The sequence below is a fragment of the Coenobita brevimanus genome, chromosome 43 (genome assembly GCF_032717465.1).
Source record: "Coenobita brevimanus isolate Jiangsu-jjx chromosome 43, ASM3271746v2, whole genome shotgun sequence".
NCBI lineage: Eukaryota > Metazoa > Arthropoda > Malacostraca > Decapoda > Coenobitidae > Coenobita > Coenobita brevimanus.
Window position 1 is genome coordinate 31,335,658 of NC_136996.1, and position 20,000 is coordinate 31,355,657.

At 43.4% G+C, this 20,000-nt stretch overlaps 2 protein-coding genes across 2 annotated transcripts in view; both read left to right on the forward strand.

Annotated features, from left to right (window-relative positions):
* The window catches only part of LOC145397774 (glutamate carboxypeptidase 2-like), a 19,663-nt gene extending 11,380 nt beyond the window's left edge, over positions 1 to 8,283 (forward strand). The window contains exons 5-14 of the mRNA XM_080270797.1: positions 427 to 579; positions 801 to 935; positions 1,559 to 1,685; positions 3,317 to 3,496; positions 3,796 to 3,886; positions 4,246 to 4,421; positions 5,487 to 5,609; positions 7,016 to 7,162; positions 8,037 to 8,104; positions 8,272 to 8,283. Of these exons, the coding sequence (XP_080126923.1) occupies positions 427 to 579; positions 801 to 935; positions 1,559 to 1,685; positions 3,317 to 3,496; positions 3,796 to 3,886; positions 4,246 to 4,421; positions 5,487 to 5,609; positions 7,016 to 7,162; positions 8,037 to 8,104; positions 8,272 to 8,283 (1,212 nt within the window). The remainder of the gene's footprint in view (positions 1 to 426; positions 580 to 800; positions 936 to 1,558; positions 1,686 to 3,316; positions 3,497 to 3,795; positions 3,887 to 4,245; positions 4,422 to 5,486; positions 5,610 to 7,015; positions 7,163 to 8,036; positions 8,105 to 8,271) is intronic.
* LOC145397872 (glutamate carboxypeptidase 2-like) overlaps positions 1 to 15,262 on the forward strand; it is a 41,221-nt gene extending 25,959 nt beyond the window's left edge. Inside the window, exons 12-17 of the mRNA XM_080270906.1 lie at positions 8,664 to 8,754; positions 9,674 to 9,814; positions 12,800 to 12,905; positions 13,035 to 13,116; positions 13,250 to 13,342; positions 14,638 to 15,262. Of these exons, the coding sequence (XP_080127032.1) occupies positions 8,664 to 8,754; positions 9,674 to 9,814; positions 12,800 to 12,905; positions 13,035 to 13,116; positions 13,250 to 13,342; positions 14,638 to 14,836 (712 nt within the window). The 3' untranslated portion in view covers positions 14,837 to 15,262. The remainder of the gene's footprint in view (positions 1 to 8,663; positions 8,755 to 9,673; positions 9,815 to 12,799; positions 12,906 to 13,034; positions 13,117 to 13,249; positions 13,343 to 14,637) is intronic.
* The last annotated feature ends 4,738 nt before the right edge of the window (positions 15,263 to 20,000 follow it).

Here is a 20,000-nt window from a genome sequence, read left to right on the forward strand (position 1 = left end):
ACCAAGCAACGAAGTCTTCATCTCGTTCCCTATCATGTCTCTCCCTCTTTCCTTCCTTCTTTCTCTCCTTAGTTTAGTTATTTTCTCTCTTGGATCTTCTCTTTCTTCCCTCCCTCTGTCGCCCCCGTTCTTAGTCTTTCCAACTTTCCTCTTTCTCTTTCCTTGGTTTTCCCATTCTTCTCTCTCTCCTGCATTTCCTGCCTCCTGCCCCCTTCTTTCCTGCCTTCCAAGCCATCTCCCTCTTCTTTTATCTCTTCTTCCACTTTCCTCCGTGTTCCTGTTTCTCTCTGTATCTCATCCATCTCCTCATCCCCCTCCCTATCTATCTATCTATCAATCAGTCAATCAGTCTATCTATCTATCTATCTATCCATCTGTCACTCTATCCATTCATCCATCCTTATATTCTCTCCCAAATCCAGACAGCTGACCCAAACCCCTCACTTAGCGGGTACAGCACGACAGCATGAGACGGCCCAGTGGGTGGCGGACACTTGGCAGGAACAAGGGTGGGATCAGGTCCATCTCGTACCATATCAGGTCCTACTATCGTACCCTAAGAATGAGACACCTAACTTGGTGAGTAGTAGATGATCAGAGCATTTCTTACTTTAATTAAATGTCTACTTTGTGCATATTTCAGCCTCTCTCGCCTTTTTTCCCATTATAGAGCTACTTTAGTTTACAAAATGTTTCTGAGTCGCTAATGCATCTCAAAGATAAGCAGGAATTTCCAGCTAGCACCACAGACACTATTACTCACTACCACTTGCCACTACATTACCTGCCCCATTCCACAGGTGAGCGTGTTGGACGATGGTGGTGCTGAGGTGTGGGTGTCTCATGGCTGGCAGGATCCCCTTTACGCCCCAGAGGAGTCCTCATCAGAAGTCCTACCCAATTTCAACGGCTACTCCGCCCCGGGATTAGTGGAGGTGAGCTACTGGAAGCGTTGACAGCAGTGTGTTGATAAATGACCACAATATTCAAAGGACACAGACAGCCTTAACTTCCCTTCCCCCCCCCAAGAGTTCTTGTACGGTCTGCAGTACTTTTCACCTTGCTTTCTCTCCCTCATCTCCCCTACTCTGATCTCGCCTCTCCCCTCCATTCTTTCCAACACACCTCTTGTACCTCACTCCCTCACCCTTCCTATCTCACTCCTTCACCTTAACTTCCTCACCTCTTCACCCTCCTTCCTTCCCATTTAGTGTACACCTCATTCACTCACTTCCTCCCCTTTACTCTCTATCCTCTTTCCCCTTCCTCCAAACGTTAATCTTCCCACACCTTTCCTTTATCCTACTTCCTCACTCCTCACATCCCCTTCATTCAGTCACTCCATATTCCTCCCTCACCCATCAACTTTCATTTCTCTCCCTCACCCCTATCCTACATCAGCTCTCAAATTTCATACGCGCTTCTTCACTTCCTCTCACTTTTTAAATTTCCTCATCTTAGTCTCTCACCATTCCCTTCCACTTCACTCCCACTCCTTCACTCTTTCCATCTCACTCCTCACATCATCCTCACCCTCACAGACTCCACTATTCCTCAGGGTGATGTGGTATACGTTCACTTCGGTCGTCCGGAGGATTATGCCAAACTTGAGGAACTGGGTGTGGATGTGGAGGGTAAGCTGGTCATTGCTCGGTATGGCGAGATCTTCAGAGGAAATATAGTAAGTTGTAGAAGGCTAGTTACTGTTATTATTATTATTATATGTTTTGGAGGGAGAATTGTGAGCTTTCTGTTGTCTGTGTCTTCTGCGAATCTGTCTGTGAGTCGTGTTTCTGCGTTGAGGGGGAGAGCAGAATGATCATTGCTGTCTTTAGCTAAAGATTAATGTGGTGAGTTTTAAGTGTGTGTGTGTGTGTGTGTGTGTGTGTGTGTGTGGATGAAGCGGAGTTCTGTGGAAAACATACTGTGAATTTTTTAACTGCTGTACATGTGTTGAGACGTCCGACAGTCTGTTTATTTTAAGGTAAGGCTCTATCTTACTGGGAAATTGGTGAGTTTTCAATTATATCTTATGGGTTGTTTGTACTGTGAAGGACATTTGGTGAGATTTCTGTTGCGCTGTGAGTTTTCTGTTGCCTGTTATCTGTTGAGTATTGTCTGTTGAGCGTTGTCTGTGGGTTGGGTGCCTGTGTGTTGTGGCTTGTGTTGAGGGTTGATAAGGGGATACGGTGATATGTGTGTTTACTGTGAATTGTCTGTTTAAAGTTGTCTTGTATGTGTTTGTGTTTGGATGAGGGGCAAGTTGGTGAGTTAGTAGGAGGCTGTGGGTTGTGAGTTGTGAGCTGTCTTGAATATTGTGGAAGGTATATTGCGGTTTGTGTGTCGAGAGAAGTGAATTATGTCGAATGTTATGATGACCTGAAGGTTGTGGATTATTGTGATTGTTGCGGAAGGTATCTTGTGAATTGTTTTTTGTCTGTGGCTTTGAGTTGTGAAATGTGTTGTGCTGCGTGTTGTGGAGGGCGTAGTGAGTTGTCTGTAGCGTGAGTGCAGCTGTCATGAGTGTGTGTGGGCTGGGGTGAAATGCAGTGTAATTATCATTATTTTCAAAACTACTGTGATAAGCTGGATGTTGTCGGTTGTTTGTTGTAGTTTGTTTCCCTGCAGATTTCAGTCAGCTAGGGTTAAAATTATGGTATATAAAGGCTGCATGGAAAGTAAGACGACACCTCAACATTTTTCTCGACTCAAAATTGTTAGGTGGAAAGCTTAACCTCATACATTTTTTGTTCTATAATGTTTTTTGTTCTGAGATTTTTTGTTTTGTTTTAAAGAAAGTGGAACAGTATCACATATAATACTCCACACTGCTGAAGGACGTCAACGTACTGAATGGATATTTTTAAAGTGCAATAAGAACGCATAATGTTTCATCATATAATCAATAAAACTGAGTGTAGCCTGTTCGAAATGTGAGAAATTGAAGAAACAGAGCTACGTCTTTGGATGAAATGCAAAACAGTGACGTGTATTATTATTATTATGATGATGATGATGATGATGATGATGATGATGATGATGATGTGATGATGATGGTGATGATGATGATGATGATAATGATTAGTAGTAGTAGCAGTAGTGGTAGTAGAGGCAGTAGCAGTAGCCTCAAGTTCTGCTGATGTCAATCCAGTGAACCGCAGGTATGTCCATCCTCCTCCTCTCCGAGGACAGATAAATAAATGAGAGACGTTTGTGTAACCAGGTAGTTGAGGCTGTTATTTGTATCAGTGCCACCACATGAAGGTGTCCCTCTCCACTGATATGTATCCTGCCACTGTGCTTGGGTGACAGGCAGACAACGCAGAGAGTCGCGGTGCTGTAGGTGTGCTGCTGTACTCTGACCCCCAGCAGTACGCCCCTCTAGGACAGGACGCTGTGTACCCTGATACTATATACCTGCCGCCCTCAGGGGTTCAGGAGGGCACAGTGTACCTCTACAACGGCGACCCACTCACACCTTTCTACCCTGCCATTGGTGAGTTCTGTGGCAGCAGCTTTCCCAAGTGTAATCGATTTGGGCACTCATGCTTTGTCAGAGTAGGACCCTAACTGATATATACGAGAAGCAAATAAGAGTTAGGTGTAGTTTTTCATTTTAATATTGTAATCTGAGTGTTAATTGTATGACAGATGTATAGGTCAAGGTGAAAGTGCAAACGATTAGTCTGAAACACCTTAAGCTCAGGTGAGTTTAAAAAGACGGTTACATATAGTTTCTTATTTTGTCTGCCTTTTGTTTCTGTATTTTGTCTGATCGGTTCTGCCCGTATTCAGAAAGTGCATACCGCCAACCAGAGTCGGAAGCTCTCCTACCTGGGATACCGGTACAGCCCATCAGTTACGAGGATGCTGCTGAAATACTGGGGTTAGTACTGGTGCTTGTACAGAATATTTAATTGTTACATAGGGCATAATAAACATAGTACATCAGTAAGGAATGATGCTATACCCGTTTTACTATAACTTGGCCCAAAATAGTCATCTCTCTATCTTGAATACCGAGTTGTAACAAGAGACTAAGGATAGAATATGATGCAAACCGCGAAGAAGTGCTGTGGAAGGATGTAGAGCCACAGCATTGTCTTATTCTGTCACTGAGCTACGTGGAAACAGAGGCAAGAGGACAAAAAATCTGGGCCAAGTTAAGGTAAAATAGCTATAGCTTGCTACAGGTGTGGGACTGTGGGCTCTAGCATACGTAGCATTTACTTGGTGTCTCTACAGGCGTATGGGAGGAGCTGAGGTGCCTGAGGAGTGGCAAGGAGGCCTGAACCTGACCTACCGCCTGGGTCCTGGGCTGCAAGAGGCAGGGTGGAAGCTAAGGATGGACGTGCACACCTCCAACACGCCTGCCACTATATATAATGTGGTGGCGGTCATGGAGGGAAGCGAGGAGCCAGGTTAGCTTCCTTATTGCTAATCTGATCCTAACCCAATCTGATCCTAACCTCACCTCACGTAATCTACTCCAACCTGGTCATACTAACCTAATTTACTCTCCTAGTCTGATCTGACCTAATATCGTTTAATCTAACTTAGCCAAACTTAACCCCAGCACGTCCTTTGCCTCCCGTAACGCCTGCCTGGGCCAGAAGCCGCACAAATTCATCATTACCACTTTACGAGTTTAACAGGATCACAAACAGCGATGCAGGCAGTATTAACCCTTAAGTGTCAAGCGTTTCTATTTATTGAATTTTGCTGGAGTGGTACTTATTGTAACTCCCTCCGCATATCGGCTCATATTCGCGAAGCTCATGGGTCCATACTCTGGGGTACCTCTCTTTATTAACTTAAAAAAATGCCTCATTCCGTCCGTTTTAAATGACCATGGCCACCAGTGGGTTTTATCTTCTCCAATAAACTTTCCACAGGCACAGTTCCATGTGAAATAATATGAATATCAATATTCACCCAGTCGACACCTTCACGATGAGTTTATGAATATATGTATACAGTATCAAACCAAATATTCCAAGACGAAGCAAAATGACTCTTTTATCTTCCCAGTCTCTGTCACCATCAGCACTGTGTGTGTGTGTGTGTGTGTGTGTGTGTTTAGAAATTGGGTCTTCACTTTCATTCTGTTTTATTTTACTTTCGTGCTTACTGTCGTTAGCCTTTGATTTCATGTTAGAAGAAACGGGAAGCGACATATACCATATTTTCCTTTTAGTTTTTTGACCTTTTGCATTACATTGAGTATGTGTTGTATGAAGAAAACACAGATGGTATAAGTAACAATGGTAGAAGTATCTGTGTCATTCTTCGCTTGGTGCAAGAGTTTGGATACTGACCTGTCCATATAACTGTTCCTAAATACTAAACTACGGGAAGTTTCAACGTAGCAAGTACCGTCATATAAACAGCCGGCCGTCGTATGAAGCTTAATCATCCTCGTGCATTAGACAGGCATAAATGTAACCCTCCTTTTTTTTTCTCTCTCCCTCTGGTTGTCGCTGCAGATCGTTACGTGGTTGTAGGCAATCACCGAGACGCCTGGGTGTTTGGTGGGGTAGACCCATCCTCGGGTACTGCCGCCATGTTGGAGATGTCCCGCGTACTGGCAGCGCTTAGGAACGAGACGGGTGAGTACTGGCGCAGGATACTCAAGCATATTTGCAATCGTTGCCCTGTCGTAACGTAGATTTGTTTCTGTAGGAAGAACTATGTAACAGCTGAAATGAAACTTAATAAATTAATCACTGTACTGGCCGAGATTCGATTTCGAGCCTCCTCCCTTCATACGCGCGCACGTTACCTCTGAGCCAAAGACAGGATCCCTGCTGCTTTGCCACTAGGCATCGCGGGCTTTTATACACCCCATTACATCCCTCTTTTCTCCCCTTGGTGATTAATTTGGTCCGTCTCGAATACACAAGGTAGCATAGCACCAGAGGCCACCCCGGGGAGGCTGCAGACCACACCGAATAGCCATCCCTGGGATGTAAGGACAGGTACGCTGTCAGCTAACCAAGGAATAACATCAAATTGCCAACCAAACCCTGCCCCACATCCTACCTCTGCCACCAATGTAATAAGTGAAATGAAACTTAACAAATTATTCACTGTACTGGCCGAGATTCGATCTCGATCCCCTGCTTTTCATACGCGCACACGTTACCACTGAGCCAAGGAAAGGATCCCCACGTTGCCACTAGGCAACGCGGGCTTTTATGCACCCCATTACAACTAGAGACACAGGAGGCTTGTGCACCCGTGTTTTCTTGATCCTCCTGCAGAAAACAGTTATAATCTTAGGTAATTTTCCTCTCGTACTTAGATCTCCTTTTTGCAGGAGGGACAGGAGAAAGAGGACCTAGCCCTGCCCTGTTCCCCCTGCACACCATCCAACTCCGTCAGTACCCAATGCACCCCACCCAACACCTCTTTTACCCTACTGTACCCCACTCAGCAGCTCTCTTACCCCACTGCACCCCACCCAACCCCACCTTTATCCTGCTGCATCCCACCCATCCCCACTCTTACCCCACTGTGTTCCACCCAACTCGTGCTGTTTACCTGGGCACCGAAAAAATATGGGATGATTAGATATTAACTCTCACTACGCTGTTCATTTTAAGTAGATGTGAAGTTATCATGTCTCCCTCTTCAGTGCTGTTCTGTAACAATACATCAACGCTAATATAGGGTGACAGTCACGAAGAAGTGCCATGGAATGGATATAGGGCAGTAGTACTATCTTAACTTGTCACTGAACTATGAGAAGTAAGCTGCAAAAGGACGAAACTCTGGCAAATTAAAGTAAAAGTATTATATTCTAAGCAAACTTTAATCATCCACAACCTTCTTCTTTCCTTTTCTCCCAGGATGGACGCCCTAGTGGTCAATCATGATGATTCCGTGGGCAGAGGAAGAATAACAATAGACTGAGTCTTAGGAGCCTGAGAGTGTTCGTCTTTCACCTCTTCTCTTCTCCTTCTTCTAATCTTCCACCTCCTCACCTCTTCACTTCTCTCTTCTTTCCTGCCAGGATGGACTCCCCGCAGGTCAATCGTGTTGGTCTCATGGGCGGCGGAGGAGTATGGGTTGGTTGGGTCTACGGAATGGGTGGAACAGTTCGGGAAGCAGCTTTCGGACCGCGCTGTAGCGTACCTTAACGTAGATATGGCTGTTGAGGGTGAGTGACGGGGTTTTGGGTTCTCTCTCTCTCTCTCTCTCTCTCTCTCTCTCTCTCTCTCTCTCTCTCTCATATACACACACACACACACACACACACACACACCATAATCACAGCTAATAAATATTTCTAATTTTTTTTCCCACAATACCCTACGCAAGCAAGTACAGAGGAGCAACTTCGAATAAGTTATATAATCAGTTAAGTGTTTCGCTGTGATGTCGTCTTGTTTTATTCTGTTCTTGTTTCCGTTAGACGATGTTATTTTCACTTTTCGGGGAGGTCTTTCGTGATAAAGAAACAGCAACAGCCTCCATTAACCTTTTTAATTTGCTGTGATCCCACTGAACCTAAATAAAGTTCTTTGACCGCAGCAAGAATATAATAGAAGGATCGTCATTGTACTGAAGTGAGTTGTTGTAGTTGCTCCATCCCGGTCTGTCTGGCCGAGCAGATTCGCCGACCACCTAACACGGCATTCCTGTGGCAGACAGCGCCTCGCCAGGGATGTAACAGAGTCCTTCCACATGACGAGGTGTAGGGAAAAAGAAGTAGGAAGAGCCCCCCAAGAGGATGAGTTCTGTATATGAGATGCGTATCGCTAGTAGCCTCAGCCCGGAGTTTAACTACTCGGTAAATGTGGTTGACTCCCCGCCTGGGAATGTTGTGCAATGCCAGCTACTGGGCCTTGGCCCCATGTCACTCTCAAGGTAGTACTTCCCAGGACGAGGGTAACCATCCACCCGGTATCTTTACTGAACTGATTACATTATTGTAGTAAGCCCTTTCATTACGAGGATGTTTCTGTTATTATTTCATTGTTGTTCCTTTCAAGCGATTTCATTGAGCTATAATCTTGCTCTCCCTCCCCCAGGTAACTACACACTCAATGCCGCGTCGGCACCCCTTTTGTACGACGAGCTTTTCCAGGCAGCAGCTAAGGTATGTAGACTAATGCATCTTTGGTTTATATATATGGTTAGGAGTTAAGGTTTCGGTGATGATGGTGATGATGTTGATGATGAAGGTTATGGTGATGATGGTGATGATGCTGTGTCTTTCTTCTCACTGTTAACAGATCCCGAACCCAGATCCTGATGAGGTTGCAGCGGGCCGTTTGACCGTGTACGATACATGGTTATTAAGGGACCCCGACCTCACTCACCCAGGCAGGCCCAGGTCCGTGACTGGAGGGGGGTGGGTGGGAGGGATTGGTATGGGGGAAGTGAGGGGAAAGGAAGGCCATCCATAACATGCAACTATATTCTGACACTATTTTCTGTTTCACGCACTTTCCTCTTGACCAAACCTTGTATTCACCCTTCCCTCCTCCTAACCAACCAAGGAAGCTATTGGCAGATTTGTCACTTCACTCCGATGACGTATTTCATTTTATTCTGGCTATTTGTTAATTTATTTTCAGTGATTATATAATCCTTACATATGATTTTTATTTTGCTGTGACTCTTTTTTTGTCGTGTCTTCCATTTGGTGTTGTCAGTGTGGACGCCCTCGGATCGGGTAGTGACTACTCGTCGTTCATGTATATAGTGGGCGTCCCATCACTGGATATACAATACACCCACGGTCCTGTAAGTATGTACAGTACGTATGTATGTATGTATATCATATTGACAAGACCGGCTTGCAAACTTGTGAGACGGGTGAAGGTCAATCTGATCCATAGGGTTGAAGAACACCATTATTCTGTTCCTGGAGAAGTGTTGCGGCCTCACCTGACACGTCAGTCACGGGTACAGGTGTGCAGTGCTTTATATATATATATATATATATATATATATATATATATATATATATATATATATATATATACGGTCACTGCTTCTCTGAACTGTCTGCTTGCGTCCTTCCACCTCTACGACGGGCGCGTAGCACCCGTCTGGCAGCAAACTCTCATCCCTTTTCTGTCCAACTCTCTAATGCAAGAGTTAACCGTTACTCCCAGTCTTTCATTCATGCAACAGGTCAGCTCTGGAACTGTCTCCCTCTGTCTGTATTTCCTCCTGCCTATGATCTCCAGTCTTTCAAACGCAGTGTGTCCAGGCATCTCAAAATGATCGGATCTTGAATTTGGCTCTCTATTGTATTTTGTTTTTCTCTTGGAGGGAACTGTTACTGCGGGCTCATGGCCTTTGGTTCCTTCTTCCTCGCATAAAAATATATATATATATATATATATATATATATATATATATATATATATAGTGTAAATAAATATATATATATATATATATATAAACTCACGTTTCCATGGAAAACAGGTATGATGGTGATATTGATGAAGGTATACAGGTTGGTCTAATTCCATTCACCATCAGTCAGGTAATTTCTCTACAGACAACTTTTCGTTCACTGTGATGACCAGTTGTTGTTGCTGTTTTTGTTGCTACTGCAGAGGGCTTAGGGAAAGTATTTCTGACTAATACAAGTGGTCTTTGTTGAGGTGAATATAATAATTATGAAGTAGCACGAAGTATGTTGTCCATGCAGGACATGTACGCCGAGCCCCTGTACCACTCCCTGTACGAGACCTTCGCCATGGTGGATGAACTGTTGGACCGCGGCTTCCACTTCCACGCGGCCATAGCACAGACGTTGACGGTCCTGGCGGTGGCCTTGGCCGATGCCAAGGTGAGTGGAATAGCACGCCAAAAACACGACTGTAAAACAACTGCCTTGGAATTTGTCTTAAAAGTTTGATTCATTTTATGCATGATAGTGTAACAGGTTGTGGCTTGAAACCTGAAGTTATATATATATATATATATATATATATATATATATATATATATATATATATATATATATATATAACAGGTTGTGGCTTGAAACCTGAAGTTATATATATATATATATATATATATATATATATATATATATATAGTAAGATTGTTGAACGTGTGCTTTGTGAAAGGTATGGTGCCAATTGACTGGGCAAGTGCTTGTGTGGTCCCGTTGTATAAAGGCAAGGGTGATAAGTATGAATGTACTAGCTTTAGGGGTATAAGTCTGTTGAGTGTTGTAGGTAAGGTTTATGGTAGTGTTAATTATGAGAGTTAGAGAGGGTACAGAGGGAGTGATTGGCGAAGAGCAGTGTGGCTTTAGGAGGGGGAGGGGATGCGTGGATCAGGTGTTTGCTGTGAGACAAGTGTGTGAAAAGTATTTAGCGAAAGGCAAGGATGTGTTTTGGGCATTCATGGATTTAGAGAAAGCGTATGATAGATTGATAGGGAGGCTTTGTGGACTGTTTTAAGATTGTATGGACTTGATGGTAGGTTACTAAAAGGGGTGAAAAGTTTTTACGTATAATAGTAGAGCGTGTGTAAGAGTGGGAAATGCTGTGAGTGATTGGTTTCCTGTGAGAGTGGGGCTGCGACATGGATGTGTGATGTCGCCTTGGTTGTTTAATATTTACATGGATGGTGTTGTAAGGGAGGTGAATGCAAGAGTTTTAGGTGGAGGTCTGAGTCTGGTGAATGCTGATGGTGGAGAGTGGAATCTGAAGCAGCTGCTGTTTGCAGATGATACTGCACTGGTGGCTGATTCAGAGGAGAGATTGAGACAGTTGGTAGAGGAGTTTGGAAGGGTGTGTGAAAGGAGGAAATTGAAAGTAAATGAGAATAAGAGTAAAGTGATGAAGTGTACGAGCTTGGTAGATGGTAGGGGGATGAATATAGCAATGAATGGCGAGTTGCTTGAGGAGGTAGAGTGTTTTAAATATCTAGGGTCACATGTTGCTGTGGATGGAAGAATAGATGCAGAAGTGAAGTTTAGAATAAATGAAGTAGGAAAGGTGCTGGGAGGAATGAAAAAAGTGTTTAGATGTCGTTCGCTTAGAATGGATGTAAAGAGAAGGTTGTATGAGGGTGTTGTGGTACCGACTGCGTTATATGGGGCTGAAACATGGAATATGGGTGTAGCAGAGAGGAAAAGTTTGAATGTAATGGAGATGAGGTGTCTGAGGTGTATGTGTGGAGTGACGCGTATGGATCGAGTGCGAAATGATGAAGTGCGAAGGAGAACTGGAGTTGTTCGGGAGATGGCTGGTAGAGTTGAGCAGAGGGTGTTGCGATGGTTTGGGCATATGGAGAGAATGGATAATGAGCGATTGGTGAAAAAGATAACTAGATCTGATGTGAGAGGTGTAAGGCTGAGAGGAAGACCACGAATAGGATGGATGGACAGTGTGAAGAGAGCACTGGATACGAGAGGGATGTCTGTTGAGCAAGGAAGAGTGGCTGTGCGTGACAGAAATAAATGGAGAGAAATTGTGAATGAATAAGTGATGACGCAGCCCTGAGGGGATATTCTCCCGCATTTGATCTGATCAGCTAGTCAGGTCAGGTGCGGGTAAGGGGATGGGTCTGTTATGATGTGGCAGGGGTAAACCAGCTCTGCTGTCGGGCCCAGCTGCGGATGTCACTGATTGCATTGCCCAGTTGACCCTGTGCGGTGTGGTGCGGTGAGGATCTGTCCGTTCTCCCCTTGGGGCTAAGATGCGAATGATTGTGTTTGAATGGATGAGTAAATGGGGAGTGTGTCGTCCTGTCTCGGCTACCTCCCTTTCCTTGGGGGAAGCAGCCTAGGTATATAGATAGAATATCTATATCTATATATATATCTATATCTATCTATCTATATCTATCTATCTATCTATCTATCTATATATATATATATATATATATAATATATATATATATATATCTATATATATATATATATATATATATATATATATATATATCTATATATATATATATATATATATATATATATATATATATATATATATATATATATATATATATATATATATATATATATATATATATATATATACACGGAACTAAACTTAAGCAGCATAACGCATCGGATTTTAGTTGCATAATTATTCATAACACATCCCTACTTTCATGTACATAGACTGGTCAGCTCCGGAATTTTCTTCCTTACAGTTTTTTCCCATTGACTATGACTTCCAGCTTTTTAATGACAGTGTATCCAGGCATATCGGATTAGGCGGATTCATATTAAATCCATATTAATATAAACTAACCTCCTTCCCTGATCCCCCTTTCATCTCTGACCCTCTCATTTCGCCCACTTGACCTCTCTCTCCCTTCCTTCTTCCGTCTTTCTCCTCCCTTCTCCCTCACCACTCACGACCCCTCCCATCTCCCTCACCACTTCCGACCCCTCCCTTCTCCCTCACCACTTCCGACCCTTCCCATCTCCCTTCTCTGATGTCCCCTTACCGCATCAGACTTTCGCCTTCCCTGAACTCCCAGCATCCTTCCCTCTCAGGCCTTCTCTTCCCCTCCCATCCTTTCTCCATGACCCACCCCTCTCCTTTCAGACACTTCCCCTCTCAATGTCTCCCTCCCTTCCCCTGTCACCCCCATCATATTGTGTCATCTTTGTCTTCTTCCCTGTTCCTGTTCACCCAGTAGTAAAATTAGGGACCAGGATGTAAACTGGATGGTTGCGTATCGTATTTAAGGGAAGACGAAGACTAAAAAAAAAAAAAAAACATTGGTTATTAGCCATACTGACGTTCGTGTAGTCGATAGGTGCTCGTCTTAAGTCATCTTCTTCTGCCCTGCCTCACCCCCACAGGTCCTTCCCCTGTCTCTGGTGGAGTACGGCGACTTCGTCTCGGCGGCCTATGATGACCTAATAGCCCAGTACGGTGACCTCATCGCCACCAGGAATATCTCTATGGGTATGCACAGTAACGCCACATTTCATAAAACCATACACCACATCACATTCTTTGTTGGTTGTTAGAATATCCATCCCTTAGCCACCTGTTCATATACCTGTCTATTAACCACCTGTCTGTCTATCCCAGAGTATTTCCAAGCTGCAGTTGATCAGTTTTCCCAGACCACTGCAGACTTCACGGCCAACCTGCCCAACATAGACACCATCAGGTGAGTATATATAATAGTAATACTACTGCAGCTACTACTATTACTACTACTACTACTACTGCTAGAACTATTACTACTACTACTGCTAGAACTATTACTGCTAGTACTACTACTACTAATGTTACTTCTTCAGACCCCTAGTAGCCCGGCGAGTGAACGACCAGATGATGATGGTAGAGAGAGCCTTCATAGACACACGAGGCCTGCCTGGGCGACCAGATGTTTGGTGAGTCTACCCCCCCTTCTCTCTCTCTCTCTCTCTCTCTCTCTCTCTCTCTCTCTCTCTCGGTAGAGAGGCGGCCTGCAGTCCTAATGGACCCAGGTTCGAATCCCGGCTGAGGCAGGGAACACTTTAAGGATTTGAATTTCATGAAAAACAGACTTTTCTGATCTACCAGAAGACTCTCCGACATGTCATAAAAATACCCCCGCTAATACCAGTACACCAGTCCTTTATGAGACAGCCCTAGCATTTATTCAGTATGGACGGTGGGTGTTAGCGCCGAAGTGGTGACATGTGGAGATGTAGGAGGACTACTGGGCCCCAAGGAGGACTACTTGGACTTGGGAATAGGGAGTGAAGCCTTTGCCCAGAATCGGACACGTAAAAAAAAAAAAAAATCATTCTCCTTTTTCCTTTTGACATCCCCTTTCTTCTTCCTTTTGACATCCTTCTTCTTCATTCTTTTGATATTCTCCTCTTTCTCCTGTTGACATCCTTCTTCTTCTTGACATCCTCCTTCTTCTTCTTCCTTTTGACATCCACCTTCTTCCTTTTGACATCCTCCTCCTTCTTCATCCTTTTGACATCCTCCTCCTTCTTCATCCTTTTGACATCCTCCTCCTTCTTCTTCCTTTTGACATCCTCCTCCTTCTTCTTCCTTTTGACATCCTCCTCCTTCTTCATCCTTTTGACATCCTCCTCCTTCTTCTTCCTTTTGACATCCTCCTTCTTCTTCTTCCTTTTGACATCCTCCTCCTTCTTCTTCCTTTTGACATCCTCCTTCTTCTTCTTCCTTTTGACATCCACCTTCTTCTTCCTTTTGACATCCACCTTCTTCCATTTGACATCCTTCTTCTTCCTTTTTGAGGACCTCCTTTTTTTTTTTGACATCCACCTTCTTCCTGTTGACATCTTCCTCCTCCTTCCACCTTTTGACATCCTCCTTCTTTTTATTTCTTTTGAAGTCATCCTTCTTCTTTTTCCTTTTGACATCCTCCTCTTTCTTTTCTTGACGTCCGCCTTCTTCTTCCTTTTGACATCCACCTCCTTTTTCCATTTGACATCTACTTTTTTCCGTTTGACATCTTCCTTCTACTTTCTTCTGACATCCTCTTCTTCCTTTTGGCATCCTCATTCTTCCTTCTGACATCCTCTTGTTCCTTTTGGCATCCTCATTCTTCCTTCTGACGTCCTCCTTCTTCTTCCCTTCTACTTCTTACTTTTGACCTCCTCCTCCTTCTTTCTTCTGACACTCTACTCCTTTCTTTTGACATCCTTCTTCTTCTTCCTCTTGACAGCCACGTGGTGATGGCCCCAAGCATGTATGACCAGTACTCTGCCAGTACCTTCCCCGGCCTGACTGACGCCCTGACGGGATTGGATGACCTGACCCCCGAGGAACAGGAGGCTAGATGGGTGACCTTCTCTCAGCATCTGGGAGCCATCACACACCTCATACAGACCGCCTCAAGAGTCCTTTCCCTGGATCTATGGTAGCTGAGTTTCCATGATCCCTCTCTTCCATGATCCAGCACTTCCATAAATAGTTTTCTTGTGACTGCTTTGGATGGCTCACTATCGCAGGACACGGTTTCTGGAAGTTTGAGATTTTTTTTCCTGCGTACTGCCCACCCTAGATACCATTTCTCTGGGACACAGTAGTTTTAAGATACCGTAGTACTTTTTCATGACAATCTAGGACACTTTTCTTTTTTTAGGACTGTACTATGTTAGGACAAACACTTTTCCAGGACAGCACTATCTTTGGACACTATTTTTTCAGCACAGCACTATAGAGGAACACCATTCTACCAGCACAGCAGTAACTTAGCACACTACTTTTTTAGAACAGCACTATCTTAGCACACTACTTTTTTTAGAACAGCACTATCTTAGCACACTACTTTTCTAGGACAGGACTATATTAGCTTGAAATGTAACATTTAATAGTAACTGTGGTAGTTGTGGCCTCAGGTTCATCTGAGACGTGAACCCGGTGGACTACAGGCTGAAGTTGCTAATCTACAGTCCACCATCCTCCTGCTGGGGATAGGGATGAAAGTGAGGAATGTTCGTATAACCAGGCACTAGAGTCACCCAGCTCTATCTGTGCCACCACTTGATGGCATCTCGCTGGCTGTCTGGTAGTTAGGTTCCGGGATGTAACTGCTCCAGAGTGCCGCGTTTGGAGGACATAATCGTTTGAGGACGCTAGTTTTCCAGGCCTTTAGGAGTGTGAGATGTTAAGTTTCCAGACAAATACTCCTCCAGGACAGTATTCTTCCTGGACGCTACTTTATACAAGAGATCTTTTATATTACATTATTCTTATACTTCCCTTCCCTTCCACTATGCTTATACATCCTGATACTAATATTTACATTTATACAGCCTCATACGTCACTACTCTTCCATTACACTTATACAGCAATACTGTCCGTTAACGCTGTTCTTAATCACAGTACTAGTCTTCCACAACACAAGCCCTATACAACACTAAAACAACACTAACACTACACGTTTATGCAACTCTAATCTTCTAGGACACTGATCCTTTTTGTACAATGTCTTTAAGCTTTGACTGGTGATGGAGTGGGAAGCCTTCACGTGGAAGCATCTTCATATCGAGTACATCCACTGCCATGATATATAAACGTCCACGAACTTCTCATTTATCCACCGAAAAAAGGATAGTGGAGTACTGGAAAAGGGTAACCTCAGCCTGCAGTCCACTGGGTTCACATTTCGGATGAACCTTTGACTACAACTACGATAGATCATTCGCTTTAACTTGGCCCAAATTTTCGTCCTCTTGCAGCTTATTTCACGTAGCTCAATGACAGAAAAATTCTAAGGCTCTGCATCCATTTGATACCACTTCTTCGTGACTAGCACCATACTGTAGTGCTTATCTCTTGTTACAGCTCACGACTAGAGATAGAGAGAAGGCAGTTTTAGGCCAAGTTAATGTGAACAGAGTATAACATTTCTAATTCCACACTACCTGTCCAAGTGATATACACGCTGAAGTACACACACACACCCACCCACCCACCCACACACACACACACACACACACACACACACAAGACTACTCATACAATTCACTCCTAACAACCTAACTAAACCAGACCTAAAAATAATGTAATCAGCATATCGTATCTCCCTTCTCTATATTCGTTTCACTCTAACTTGGCCTAAAATCACGTCCCCGTCTTGAATGCTGATTAGTAACAGTAGGTCAACACTGGAATACAATGCCAGTCACGAAGAAGTGCTATGGGATGGAATGTACTGTAGAACTGTAGCATCTTCCGTCACTGAGCTACGTGAGATAGGGTAAAACAGGACGAAGATTTGAGCCAAATTAAGGTGAAAGGAGTTTAGTTATTAACTCAAAAAGCTGTCTTAACTATGTATCAACTTTGCATCCAAACAGACTTAGATGTATGCTGCTTGTGTTTTCCTGTAGAGTGTGTAACAATAGAATATTAAAGGTGGTGGAACTAATTCTTTGTCTTCTGTGTAGTAATATTATCCCAGTTGTGATGTGTGTATTAACCTGTTTGATTTGTGTTTATAGTTTTCTCAATTCTCTTTCTCCCCCTTCTACTTCATCTTCTGCTTCTTCTTCTTCTTCTACTACTTCATCTTTCTTCTTCTTCATCTTCTTGTTTTTCTTCTTTTTCCTCCTTTTTTTTCTTTTTACATCTTTTCTTTTTCTTTTTTCTTTCATTTTCTCAATTTTTCTTTTTTTTCTTTATCATTTTCATATTCTTTTCTTTTTCATTTTCTTTTTCTTCTTTCGTCTTCTTTTCCCTTATTCCTACACCTATATTTGGTAACACACTTTCTCGCCCTCTGCTTCACTCGCACTTACAGCTCTATTCTCACTCCATTGCAAGAGAGAGAGAGAGAGAGAGAGAGAGAGAGAGAGAGAGAGAGAGACATAATCGGTTTTCCCCTACACAATGGCAGTCGGAATGGTCAACTGTGTACATTGTGTCCATATCTGGTAGGAAATAAAGAGGGGGTGAGGTAGTGAGGGAAATGGAGGGGTGGAGGGGGAGGGAGGAGGGGGCGTTGGAGGGGGTGGAGTGGTCATGTGGTGGTGGAGGGGGGAAAGGGGAAAGGGAGGTGGGGAAGGGAGAAGACGAAGAGAGGAAGGGGAGGGGGGTGGAAGAAGGGGAGGAGGGAGGTGGGGGTAGGGGGGTGGAAGAAGGGGAGGTGGGAGGTGGGGGTGGGGAGTGGGGAGGTAGCTTGGAGGGGGAGGTTGGAGTGAATTAGGGGAGGGGGTAGTGGGGGAGGGGAAGAGGGAATAGGGATCCAAAGAGGTGATAAAACCAGTACTATATACCACATCAAACTCCCTCACTCACACACCAAATCTCATATGGTTTCATTAGAGAGAGAGAGAGAGAGAGAGAGAGAGAGAGAGAGAGAGAGCATCGGATTGTTATGATTTATTCTCTCCATAAATACCAACCATCTTGACTCCGTGTGTGTGTGTGTGTGTGTGTGTGTGTGTGTGTGTGTGTGTGTGTGTGTGTGTGCACCGTAACTCCGCAAGCATTCTCGTCCTTTTGCAGTTTGTTTCACGTAGCTCAGTGGTAGAATGAGACAATACTGTGGCTCTACTGTACATCCTTTCTACAGCACTTCTTCGTGACTAGCACCATATTCTAGTGTTGCCCTCGTCACAACACCTCATAGAAAATGGAGATGGCACTCCTGGTTTTCTACACTCTGTCCACTTTAACTTGTCTTAAAATTGTCTCCTCTTCATGTTGAAAGCTGAACTGGAACATGAGACGTGCACCAAAATCTGATGCAAGTCACGAAGAAGTGCAGATGTAGAGCCGTGTTATTCTTCTTCTGCCAATACTCTATGGGAAATAAAGGGGAGACTATAGGAAGACGACGTGGTAATAAAGCAGTTTATGTTGTCGTTCTTGATATAACTGTCGTCTGTGTGGGTGTATCTTTTTCATGGTACACTACACAGGCGACGCAGTAGAATAATTCCTTGTGTATTTTCTCCCTTGGGTGTATCTTCTTCATGGTATACTACACAGGCGACGGTTTGTGAATTTGGGTCCTGAAACGAGGACTGAAATTCTCGGAGATGCTAACAGATGGCGTCATACTGCATTTGTTTTGGTCTTGTATGTGAAAGAAGGAAAGACTGATTTTGCGTTATCATATGGTCGAAAAAGGTTCCTAATCTTGCGGTGGGTTGTTTGAAGAGTTCGTAGCGACTTGTGTGGTACTAGTAAGACTTGAAATGACGCAAGAAACACGAAAATGGACGTGCCTTCGAAATGATCTGTTGATGTGACAAGCAAGAGAGGTAGAACTGACACTTGGGCGATTAAGCTTGTGATGACTATAGTGCCATGAAGAATGTGTCAGTAATGGCTTGTGTGATAATAATTAGATCTCAAATGACACCAGAAAGATAATGTACAAAGTGAGAGTGGCTTTGAACTGGTATATTTTATTAGACGAGCAGTATATAAGAAAATTAATGTAGGAATACGTTTAATGTGTTCCTAATGACTTTTCGTGCTAGTATTAAAGCTTCAAATGACACCAGGGAGATAATATACAAAGCGAGAACGGATATGAATTGGTGTGTTCATGTGACGAACGGAAAAGAAAATTAATATACGAACAATTAAGCTTTCTCTGATCACACTGCTGTATTTAATGTGTTCCTAATGACTTTGTTGATAATAATTAGCCCTGAAATGACACTAGAAAGATAATTATACGAAATGAGAGTGGCTATGAATCGGTGTGCTGGCGTGACGAGTGCGGCGATTGGCGGGAGTTCCGTGGTGAGTGTTCCTTTATCAATTCCGGGTCGTGTTCTCATGCGGGATTGCGTAACACCTCTCCCATGGCGATTGATTTTGCTTTATTACTCCTCATGACTCTCTTGTGTGTTACTGATACAAACTATGTAATATGAAGAGTAAAAGAAATAGCATATATTTTTATTTAAGGACATGAGGAGCAAAATAAATCACTGGGGAACAGATGATGCGAAATTTCCTCTCCCAGCGAAAACGACTCCCCCCCCCTCCTTTTTTTTTTTTTTTTTTTTTTACTGTTACCCCTTCAGTACGATGACGTCTCCTTGTACTTTATTTTTTTTTTATTATTACTAGACTTTTTTCGATTTAGGAAAGCGTATGACCTCTACAATTTTGAAAGTTTATCCTAAGGAATATAAAATCGTCCAGATATATTAAAAAAAGTTTGAGAAGATGTCGTCGTGCTGAAGGGGTTTTGATTTGTTGAAAATTGTCTATGAAGAGGAAGAAAACCGTCGCCATCTTGTTTTTGCCAATATTTCTGTTTTCTTGTTCAAATATTCTCCATTTTTAAAAACTTAGATGGATGTGCATAATTACTAGCGAAGTTTATGGTATTTAACTTTACAGCGATGATCAGACTAGGTGACTTAGCTAACAGAGACTATAATTTTAACTTAGTAAAGACACACACACACACACACACACACACACACACACACACACACACACACACACAATCCCTGGCAACACGCCTTAACCAGCCACTCCATCTGTTTATCCAGGTAATAACTTGGCCCAAATTACACCTTACCTCAGTTACCACACAGAGGCAGACCCAG